At 36.6% G+C, this 12,320-nt stretch overlaps 1 protein-coding gene across 1 annotated transcript in view; it reads right to left on the bottom strand.

The window, feature by feature from the left end:
* Ercc6 (ERCC excision repair 6, chromatin remodeling factor) overlaps positions 1 to 12,320 on the bottom strand; it is an 87,510-nt gene that overhangs the window by 43,678 nt on the left and 31,512 nt on the right. The window contains exons 7-9 of the mRNA XM_026410857.2: positions 12,185 to 12,313; positions 7,298 to 7,456; positions 693 to 828 (exon numbers count right to left, since the gene is read on the bottom strand). Coding sequence (XP_026266642.2) covers positions 693 to 828; positions 7,298 to 7,456; positions 12,185 to 12,313 — 424 coding nt within the window. The remainder of the gene's footprint in view (positions 1 to 692; positions 829 to 7,297; positions 7,457 to 12,184; positions 12,314 to 12,320) is intronic.

The raw sequence follows: 12,320 nt of genomic DNA on the forward strand, positions 1-12,320 counted from the left end.
AACACATTAAGAAATGGATTTACCAATTAAGGTCAAATATCCCTTATCCAAAATGCTTATTTCAGATTTAGAAATTTTTCAGATTTGAGAATGTCTGCGTATACATGAGATATTTGGGGGTTGAGACCCAAGTCTAAAGACAAAATTAATTTGTTTCATATACACCTTATACATATACTCTGATGTAATTTTATACAATATTTTTAGTCCACCTACATTTTGACTGCATCCTGTCACATGAAGTCAGGTGTGAATTTTCCAGTTTTGGTGTTATATTGGTGCTCAAAAGCTCCACATTTTGAAGCATCTCAGATATTGGATTAGGAATGTTCAACCTGTATTCACTTTCCTAAAACTGTTTAAAGCTGATAATGCCCAAAGTCTCTCCAGTGAGCCATCATTTAAGCCACCTGTTATGATCCTGCACATACTATCAGGCTTATGGTACTAGTTTGTGCTGATTTGTGTTTTGCTGGACAATGTACATATCCCGGCACCACTACAGACGTTAGAACAATAAGTACATATTCATAATCACCGAGTTTTGCATTGTCAGTAATTATAAAATAATTTTAAATGCTTGAAAGATACAGGAATATATATTTGAGAAATACATGGTTCAAAGAAAAACCAAATATGTAATGGAGGGCTTTAAAACAAAACAAAAAAGTACTGAAGTATTATAGCATTACCTTTTTGTGGGAGTAGGAGCCAGTTTCATGTAGAACTGCCACTCTGAATGGAGGCCACCATGTGTGGAATTCTTTGACCCACTGATGCATCACTGTGGTTGGACAGACAAGTATAGTGGGACCCAACCCCTCGAACCTGCACCCAAATGTCCAAGAAGAAAACACAACCATGAAAGCCTGCACATAGAGTGATCAACTGCTGAAGACAAAAACCCTTAACAGTACAAAAAAGAAAATGCAAGCTGTGGAAGTTTCTTGATATTAAAAACTCAGTGAGGTTATAACTCAGTAAGTAAAATCTGAGTCCAACAATCATCAGTGGATGCAGGAATTAAGAGAAAACACCAAATAATATTAAAAGTTAACATCTATAGTAAAGGAAAGCTGAATAATATTATATAACAAAAATACTTTTCTCTTCCTTTCTATTCCACATTAGTGAAATTATATAAGTGAACACAATAGCATCTTAAATTTGGAGCTTTACATCTACCAAAATTTTTAGCCCACAGAATTTCAATATATCTTCACCATCCTGGGACAAGCAGGACAGAACTAGTGGCTTGAAGGCTGGTGTGCCCAGAGCAACATCACCACCAGGAAACGGAGAACTGCTTTGAAGTGAGTCTATTACTTGCTATGGCCTGCTCTCAGTCCACCATGCTGCCTGCTTCTCCATATGGCAACACCTGGAGAAGCAGCCAGTGACTGTTCTCCCCAGGAAAGGCTATATGGTAGACTGTACACTGATACCACTGTGTGGAAAGCAGCTGAGCAGCACACGACAAGCAAGAGCCTTATGAGCAGTCACCCAGGGGCCCAGCAATCCCAATACAAACATTTAGTACCAGAACACACACTTTAGTGTTATTTATACTACAGAAAAAGCAGAGGCAACCTAAAAGTTCAAAAAGAAAGTGTTGAATGAACTATCTCATGTCTTTTGCACAGCACAGGTTAGTAGTTAGGAACGCTGCCTGGGTCTGAACCTCAGCTCTACTTGCACTAAGTTGTCATCTTGGGCACATTAATTAACCTCTCTGAACCTCACTTATCTTCAGATGGGACCAATGACAGTACTGATCATTGGTTACTAAGAAGATTAAATCAGTTAACATGTGTAGTGTGCTTAGAACAGGGTCAAACAGTAAACTATAAGAGTTTGTTAAGACAGAATATCATATAACAATTAAAATAGTTTTTGAAGAATGTTTAATAACCTGGAAAATGTTCATAATAAATTCTTATAAAACAAAATCATTTATGGAATCACCCCAATTTTTTGACATACAGGTAGCCAGGAGACTGGTGGTGGCCACTGTGTCAATTTCCTCCTCTTCTCTCTCCTTCCTAGCAGAACTACATATTTGGGTAAATGCCAATCCCCCCACATACACACACACACCTTCCACAGACATGTTCTCTATGAAGTTGGAATTCTGTTCCTCTAAAGCCATTCAATGCACAGCACATCCCAGCAACTCTCACAGGTCCACAGAACTGGCCTAGTATGACTGTCCAATTTAGGGAGGAAGGACTTACATAAACTCCAGCTTGGGGGGGACTTTTCTCTCTCAGTTTATCCTGCTACATGTACAGCCCAATAGCAGGTGGCCAAGTACTAGTTAATGCTTGAAGTACAAATTAAAACCAACCACATCAATTTCATGCACACCAGGGTCACACTCAGCTCAAGCTCCAAGAGGCTGATCAAGGCCCCAGGCCCTGGATGCCACCTGGCCTGACTCCCTCTCATCTGAAACAGTCACATCTTAAACTGCCCTATCCCTCCCCTCCTTCTTTCTGCTTGTGTGAAGCAAAATGCACTTGAATTACTCCACAGTACACAAATTTCCTCTGAGATATCCCTAATCCCCACAGCTTCAATTCTATCTGTGCACCCAGGATGCCAAGAATGGGTCTCCAGCCAGATTTCTTTCCTTAATTCTAAACTATCCTGCACTAGATATCTAACTGCTGATGCGGATGTCCCCACTGCAGCATACATCAAAAGCCCCCTTCACCCCAGTTTCCCTGTCCAGTGGACCGAGAACATCCACCATTCTCCAGGGCCTATTCTGAAGACCAGGCCTTATCCCTTAATCAGCCTTTTTGTACTCCAGCAGAAGCAACCAAACTCCCAATATTTCCACCTTCTAAATTTCTCTCCAAGTTCTCATGTCCCTCACTCCATACTGTCATAGTTCTATATATTGTCACAGTTCTAGCCACCATCATCTTTCATCTGAGTTATGGCACCTTCCAACATGATCCTTTCTCAGAGCAAAATCTGAATGTCTCATACCCCCAGTTCAAAGCCTCCAATAGCTGCCACTGCTTGTGGGACAGAGTACACACCTTGGTCTAGCCTGTAAGACCATGAGAATCTCATCTCTGCTCACCCTTACAGCCTCACCTCTCTCACTGTCATCACCCTAATACCTGCCCACATGGCCAGCACCTTGCCAGCCTGAACTGTCCTCAGTTCCTACAAAGTGCATTCTGCTGACCTTTCAACTCTCACTTGCTTTTTATCCTCCACTTCCTCCCAGCTACCTTCTACTCATCTCAAGACCTCAGTTTCCTCCATAGAGACTTCCCTGTCTCGTTCTCTCCAGACATGTTGAGGACCCTTCCTTAGAGCACCTATGCTAGTTAGGACCCCACTGTGATCCTTTCATAATAGTGTTACCCCTCCTGAGCTTCTTGAGACTATGGATAACCTCTTCTTCAAATGATCTCAAATTGGCATTATTACATGAAAACACTTTTTAAATACTGGAAGAAAATATGGTCAAAGTATTCAGAGATTACTTCCAAGTTGGGGGATCATGATTGATTTTTTGACTCCTGAATGGAAATTTTTTTTTTTATAAATAGAGTAAACCACACGGTGCTTAAAATATTCAATATCATCTTCTACGCAAATGAAAACTGGTGGTTCTAACAGAAAAATGAGATTTGGGGCCAAGCCCTAACTTTAAGGAGGCTTACCCTATACTCCAACATGACAAAATGCCTCTGTCTGCTTATGAATACTCCCACCTCCTGCTATGCATGGTTACTGCCCCTGGCTCTCAGAGTCAGAGCAGAAGAAGCCAGAGGTCACAATAGACTCAACACTTCCTAGAGAATGTCCTCAGACTATCCAAGCTGAGATCTTCACCAATGGCAGGGCCCTGACAGATGCCCTTCAAGCTCCCTGGGGAGAATGGGACTCTGCCCTGGCCCCTTCCAAAACGGCATTCCTTTTTAAAAGGATTAAAAGCACAAGCTTCTTTATATCCTCCAAGGGTCATAAAAGAGAATTATCATCAATATGCACTTAGCAGGGATTAGGGAACAACCAATCAAAGACTGTTTAAAATATTTAAAAACAAGCTCACATTCAAATAAGCATGAATTCATACATATGGCTTTTTAGGTTGTAAACCATTTTTTTTTCTTCTCTTTATAACACACCTTCTGTAAACTGCTACACTGATGACTCACACTTTTTCATTTAAGGCAACTATTTTCTTCGGCTTTACATCTATCTGACATTATTATACCCTTTAATTTCTGCCATTCTCCCCACCTCCCTCATTAAAATAGGGAGATTTTCACACTGAGTTGAAATCTCAGAGCTGAGGCAGATTGTTCCTGGACCACAGAATGGGCAATAAAACCCATTAACAATCACAACAACTGAACCACCCTTTCCAACCTCAATATCAATGAGATGAGCCTAAGAAATGGCTAAATGTACTAGAGTGATTAGCATCAATTACCAAACAGACTCCAGTTCCTTTTATCTTTAATCATCATTGATTACCTAATGAATTTGGTACGTCAACAGCTTCATGGTCAAATATTTAAATCATAAGGTTGGAAACCTGCTAGTCATAGCCAGGAATTACAAAGTACAATAAAAAGTTTAATAACTTTTTTGGGTGTTCATTCTTAATTAGAAATTAACTAAATGATAACCAAGACATTAAAGTACTAACTTAAGTTTGAAAGGTAAATAATTTTATTTCCTCTCCATCATAACATTCAGGGGCCCATCATTATAATAAAAATGGCAAGGTGAAAAGAATGCAGTATATCCATTATAAACCAGAAATAAAACAACTGGTTTAGATTTTTATTAACCACATGTAATATGTTTCTCCCTCTTCTAAAAACAAACAGGCATACAATACACATTTTTAAAACACCCAACAACAAACCAAATTTCTTTTACTATGAAGTTTCTTGGTATCACACAACTTTTCATGTTCCAGTGTTCATGAACCTTAAAATTGCAACACTAAGACCATCTCAAATTTGGCCCCCAACATCTTCTGCTGCAAGAATTCAGGAAAAAAACGTACATAGCCAATGAAGCAATGCCAGCTCATGCATAACTTCATTTGACCTAAAGGGCTGATGATTTTTCTTTAGGACACAAGCAAAGAGGAGGACTCTTAAGTTCACCTAGTTTCAGGAGAGGAAATGTTTTAAAAATGTTAACCAATTTGCCTGGGCATGTGAAGTGGAGGGGAACCAAGCTCCTCAGTACACCTCTATATGTAAAGACCCTAGTTGTTTGGCTGATATATTACAACATTCTCAGAAGCTACTTCCACCAATACTATTTTAATAAAGATGATCTGGGCACTAGTCCAATATGCTGCACTATTTCATTATGAAGAAGAGGTTATGGGCATTGATAGTTAATTGATTACAGATGATGCTCATTATTAGTCCTGACTTCCACTCCTAGTAGGATTGTCACCACTCAAGAGAACATGTTTTAATTTTTAGATTAAAACTACACTGCAGGGATAACTTTAGGATTCCTAGGCCCAGAGTATTAGACTCCATACAAATTTCATAACAGGAAAGGAAGGGAAGGGAAGGAAAGAGGTGGGAAATTAGAAAATCCCAAAAATCATTTAAGGAAAGACAATCCTACAAACCATCTGGGGCAACTTGGGACATTCTAGTTACCTAAACAACAGAAACAAAACAAAAAAACCAACAGAGAGGACAATCAAAGAACTTATTTGTGGGCCGGGGACATAGCTCAGTTGGTAGAATGCTTGCCTCACATGAACAAGGCCCTGGGTTCAATTCCCAGCACCACCAAAAAAAATGTGGGGGGCTTATTTAAACAAAATCATTTTTTAAATGCTAAACTAATCACAGTCATAAATAAGAAAACCCTATATGCCCATATTCAACTTTGATTTTTCCCTTGGGTTGAAATGTTTTTACATATTTCCAGACAAAACATAACAGAATTCTAACATTTGAGAAAATCCTCTGCTTCAATACAACTTCCTTATAATGACATTGACAAAATATTTAGCATTTAAAACTTTCTAAATGTTTTCCCTCCTCTTGCATCCATATAAATACAATGGGAACTTCCAATTTTTTTTTAAACTTCAAACATTCCTCAAAAGAAATACTGATCTGCTAACTGAATGAAAGAACAAGAAATAAAAGCAAAATGCCAAACTCTGAAGACTAAAAATAACAGTTTTTACTCAATAGCTCACAGTCAGTATTTGACTCTCTATTAAACATTTCTCTGCTGACACACTGAAGTGAAGGACAGTAACTTTCTGCAATTGCTGATTTCAGGCACACAGACACTGTTTTAAAGGCATTTCCAAATCATATGTTGGGAGTACCTGAGATTCCTAGGTCACAACCATCTCTCACTCATTAGATAAGTCTACCAAAACACAGGAGCTCTTGGATTATCTGGGTTCAAGATGAAACATCCTATATAACTTACCTGAAATATTTTTACTAATACAGACTTCCATAAAGCCAATTTACAACTTAAATATGGAAATGTACTCAAGTCCTTTACTTCAAGATCAGGTATTTCAGTCCTACCATACTGAACAATAAAATACATTATTTTAGAATACTAAAGTTCATTCACATTTTTAAGGACAATAAAAATTAAAATCTACACAGTCTTTTTGGCCTTGGCCTTAGAATGTATATGAAATCGTAAAGACTGGGAGGGGAGCCACAAGGGGAGCACAGTGAGTAGACAAGTAACTTCATTCAAAAAGAAAAAGAGTGCTTTCTATAAATGCTATCACAAGCACTGACTATAAAGGAAATTAGGGAGAATGGCTTCTTCAAAGCTCCAACTTTCCCCATGAATAGACTTTGTGCTTACTGTAATGCTCACCTGGTCTTCTGCCAGAACAAATATTTTAATGTAAAATTTAATAAATGGAACTAAAGGTATTATGCCTAATTTAAAATTCCATATTGTGTAAACTATTGATATTAACATAATTGAGTTTGTAAACAATCCATTTGCAGGAGCTAACCTTAGACATTGTATTGACCCAAAATATCTAGTGGGGCTCATCTGCAAAATGAAGCATCAATGCCTGGAATTCATTAAAAGTGTTACATGTTTAATTTCTCCTGCCCTACAGCTCCATTGTCTCGTAAAATTTTTCCTTTGATGTCCCCCACTAAAAGAATTAAAGGAATATTGTAATTGAAATGTCATCAATAATTCACAAGACCCTCCTCCACAGCAATACATCTGATGAAATATTAATTGAGCTCCACAGACTGACAGTCTGCAGAGGAGCACTTGCCTGTAATTTGAACCACGAGTCCTGATCTTGCTGTAGCTCAGACCTGCCAAGAAGGCAATTATCTGGATGGTCTTGCCCAATCCCATTTCATCTCCCAGAATTCCTCCTGCCTGCTGGCAGTGCAATTCCCACAGCCACCTAACACCTGTCTGCTGGTACCTACAACAAAAAACACCAACAAGAAAAGAGAAAACGGCAAATGGTAGATAATACGGATCATAACAGAAAGTACTCATGAATTAATCATTTGGCTAGGTTCTAGTACCAGTCAGAGAAAGAGGCTGGATGTGTGTTTTACATGAGTATTATATTTATAAGGTCATACATTTTTGATCACCTAGGCATAAAATCACAAATTTTTCTTTACAGAACATTAACACATTTCTAATTAAACTGATAGATAGGGTAATTAGGGACTATTTCATTTCTTTTTCAACATTAGGAGTAGCTTAGTAAACAAGCATAAACTTATTATCTTTTATTCACTCTCTAGGAAAAAAAATTCCAAATATTTTTAGTCTAAAAGTTTCATACTTTTTTGTATGAGGCAATATGTTTGTTTTTTCAATCTGAATAGCATTAAGAAAGCAAAACAGATAACACCACAATTTATAACTTATACAATTGTCAAGTAACTTGATAATCACATTATCTTTTTTTAGGAAAAATTAAATTTTAAGGCAATAAACAAGTCTGAATACTAGGGCTGCTCTCAAAATTAGTACATAACAGATGACTCTGCTGTACCACTAGCAGATACAAAAAAGAAAGTTTAAAGACTCAATAATACAAAAGTTCTTTTTAATATTTTAAAATAGAAATTGATTCAGGGATTTTATCATAAGGACAAAAAGATTAGAGCTATTAAAATTTTAAATAAGAAAAACAGGTCAAAGAGAAATAATATATCACTATCCCTCTCAAAAAAAAAAAACACACAAAATATAGGAGTTGGTATTTTCTTATCTCCACTAATAGAACAGTCTATAAATCCAAAACTGAAGTTTTTTTTTTTAAAGGAATAATGCAAAACCATTTTTATGAAAGACTTAACATCACTCAATAATATGAAGATTTTATGACATGTTTAAAAATCTAAAATAAAAACTACTTTTTTCCAAAGACAATACCAAGTCTAATGAGCTACCCACCTTAGAAGAAGATGGCATTACTCTTGTTGTTTTACTGTCCCAATATTTACTATTTGGTATCTGGTATGTGTACCTAAAATCTCACTTAGACCTCAGTTCTTATTGAGCTGATTTTATTTAACCTCTTTCCAGTAATTAACTTTCCCCCATATTCTGCAGATCAATCTAAAAGTGTTCCTCTAGCTGTTACCATTACCTACAATGTAACGAAAACTTTTGAGAACTCTACTACTTTAGTTTTCTAATTATAAAATACACCCTGGATATGCACTTTGGAGAAGAGGGTTAAAAATCAAAACATAATGGTCTAGTATGTGTATAAGATCATTTAATTCAGAAAGAACATGTTCCATAAATATGTTGGATGTAAACAAAGAATAATTAGTCTATTGCCGGGGAGGCACTAGGCCTGGTGGTTTGGACACAGAATCACAAATAAACTGCATAGAGGCAGTTATCAGTACATTTTTAATTAGGAAACAAAGGCTCAGAGTGGTTAAGTAACTTGTCACACTCAACCAGTTTCCAGAATCACTGAATTTTAGCCAACTGACCTCCTCTTAACTAAGCTACTATGGGAGCAGCTCCTCAGGGCAGGAATCAGAATCTCCCCTCTGGCATACTACCTATACTACCTCCACCCAACACAGGGCCAACACCTCTCTTTATCTGGGGCCTAATAAAAGTGGGAAGAATCTGGAGAACAGCAACTGGGAAATTTTGATAAGGAATGGTAATCAGTATGGTATCCCAGAAGTAGTCTGGGAGGGAGCTAGAACACTGGATTCCACATGACCCTCGAAAGGCAATGTGCTGGTTGTTATCACATCCCCAACCTCATTTCCAAGAGCTCTCAAACAGCATGATTGTGTGTTTACAAGAAGATGGGTAGCACTAAAGAAATGACTTCAGGAAAAATCTGTAAGTCACATTTCCACATGGAAATCTCCAATAGGCTATTGCACAAAGATGGTACAGAGTAGCTCGTTCTTTACACCCACAGCACAGGTAGATCCTTGAAGTTGAAGGAAATTCACTCACACATGCACTATGGTCAGCAGGGGTGTATGCTGGGTGAGGAGTGAGGAGGCCTGGGCTCTGGTTCCAGCAAAGGTACTGACTAGTTTTATTGCTCTACTTTTCAAATAATAAATAGTGTAAAATACTATAAAACAATTACACAGTTGAGATGAAAACAGATTACAGAATCCAGTTTCAAAGCCTTTGAAAAGCATGAAAATTTTTCTTTAAAAAGGTAAAGATTCTTATAAACTATTTAAAAGTATTAACAAAATATTGTACTCTGCCATCTCCATGGTACCAAACATCACAAAATAACCACAAAAATTGGTGTATATTAGCACTGCCATATTAACTCAAGCCATTTTAGTTTGGCTAAAAGTAAGGTCAAAAGATAGAAGTCTGTCATGTGACTGCTAAATTATACAGATGAATGCATTTGCTGGGCAAACTTTCAAAACAGAAATTTAGAAGTTAGACATTATCTTGAAGAAAACAGCACTTAAGTGGATAACTCTACCTTCTGACTCCCTGGTGTACAACTATAGACCCTGTTAATTCAATTCCACAGAGCACAGTAAAAACATATCTATAGTTTAAAATTAAATTGGCCTGGTAAAACTTAATCTTAAAAGAAAAATGGAGACTCCTATTAATCTTTTTATACAGTAGAAGAACAGGAACAGAAGTTTTAAAACACTTATAAAATATTTAAAATTCTGGTTTTGATGAACAATAAAATACTTTCTAAGAATGTATGTTTAAAACTAATTAAAAACACAAACATCATGCATTCAATATTTAATACAATAGGGTTAATAGTCAAAATATTGACTCTTAGTAAGTACAAACATTCTTAGTAAGCATAAGTTTGATTCTATTAATTGTAAAATTTCTTTGCTAGAAAACCTGACATTTATATAAAAATGCATATTCAAACTCGACTCCTCAGGTTATTTGCCAAATCACTTACTACACATGCAGAAGCATCCTGTTTTTGTTAAATCAATCGAATCTATAATGTGGGTATTCCTTTTGCTAGTACAACACTCATATTATTCCTTAATAAGCAATCAGTTTAGAGAAAATGAAAGAGTGGCCGTTAAATGTTGCCTTTATTTACTTTCCCATGGTTGGTTTTCATTTGGGAGAAGCAATAAACAAAGCAGCCACCTCTCCAGGCTATGAAATTACTTCTCTGCAGAAATTACTAGAGATTCAAATTTTACCTGCAATTCTTCTCTATTCAGTTATGGTCACCCAAGTGCATCAATTCGCCTATTCTAAGGACTCCTCTTTGCTCTAAGTGTAGTGAGATGAAATAACTACTCTTTACCTCTCCCCCAACCCTGCATAGAGAAATTAAAACCATAATAAAGGATTGAGGATGTAGCTCAGAGGTAGAGGACTCACCTGGTATGCCTGAAGCCCTGAATTCGATCCCCAGCCCAATACACATATCCCATGTATATATGGAGGGTTTGTGTGTGTGTGTGTGTATGTATATGTGTATATACATGGACTCTTTGAAAGGAAATATAAAGAACATGCTATATTTTATATACATACATATATATATATATATATATATATATATATATATATATATATATATATTTTAGTTGTAGTTGGATACAACTCCTTTACTTATTTGTTTGTTTATTTTTATGTAGTGCTGATGATTAAACCCAGGGCTTCACACATGCTTAGGTAAGCGCTCTACCACTGAACCACAACCCCAGCCCAAAGAGCATGCTATTTTTAAGCAGACATTTTCCACAAGTTTAGGGCATGGCTGATGCCTGAATCTATAAAGGACATCAAACTTAATCATCTCACAGAAAGAAATTTGCATCCTGCTACCAACTATGAATTGATAGGAAAAAGAGAGAAAGAAGCTATTTAATGGTTTAATTTCCTATATGCACCTAAGAAGCCTTCCTAAGCATCTTGTTAAGTAAATCCTAGGAGTGAGGAGATGGAAAATGTTCCTTACTATTTACATTTATCATGGGAGATGCCCAGCCTATAGACTCAAAGCGTACATCTTATCAGGCAGCAGTTGTTCATCCCTAACACTCAGCCCTTTTACATAAGAAACAAGTCAGCCTCAAATAGCAACTTAATCCTTGAGGTGTTGCCTAAGTCTTCTCTTCTGACATTAGAATGACATCTACATAAAATATTTAGAAGCACATTTGGTCAACTCAAACGTATTATACCCTTAGGTATGATATAGGACACTCAGAAAATCATGTGAACATTTTTTTATTTCTACACAGAAGTTAAAGGGGGGGGGGACCCTTCCAGGGGTTTGATTTTTAACATACAACTCTTGATATTGATTTTAGTATACAACTCTTTTTAAAATTAGTCTGAAGTAAGAATTAGCGGTTTGGTTCCTTAAAATTACTAAAAACAAAAAAATAATTCAATGGAGAGGTTTTTAAATATGTTGCTTTTAGTCTGCTGAGATAGGTCTATATAGATTCATCAGTTTACAAACATACCCAACGCACACTTTAGTCAATTTATTATCATCTAATTTTAATGAACAGCATGTGGCTAAAATTTCATTTGACAGTGTTTGTATTTGCAATAAATTGCTGCCAAGTACCTTAAGGGCCTACAGGTAACTAATGTGTAATTCCTAAAATATTAATTTGTACCCAATGGCTCAATGACAAACTTAAAGGACAAAACACATGGCACATACTTAAAGAGCTTTTTGAACAGAAAGCCTGGCACTTTGAAACCTTCATCAAATTCGGCATCACTTTCCTCAGAATCGTCTTCAAGTTTCAGACGTTTCTCTTTGTCTTGCAGTCTTAGTTTATTCCACCTCCTATTAT

Source organism: Urocitellus parryii, chromosome 5 (genome assembly GCF_045843805.1).
Source record: "Urocitellus parryii isolate mUroPar1 chromosome 5, mUroPar1.hap1, whole genome shotgun sequence".
Taxonomy (NCBI): Eukaryota; Metazoa; Chordata; class Mammalia; order Rodentia; family Sciuridae; genus Urocitellus; species Urocitellus parryii.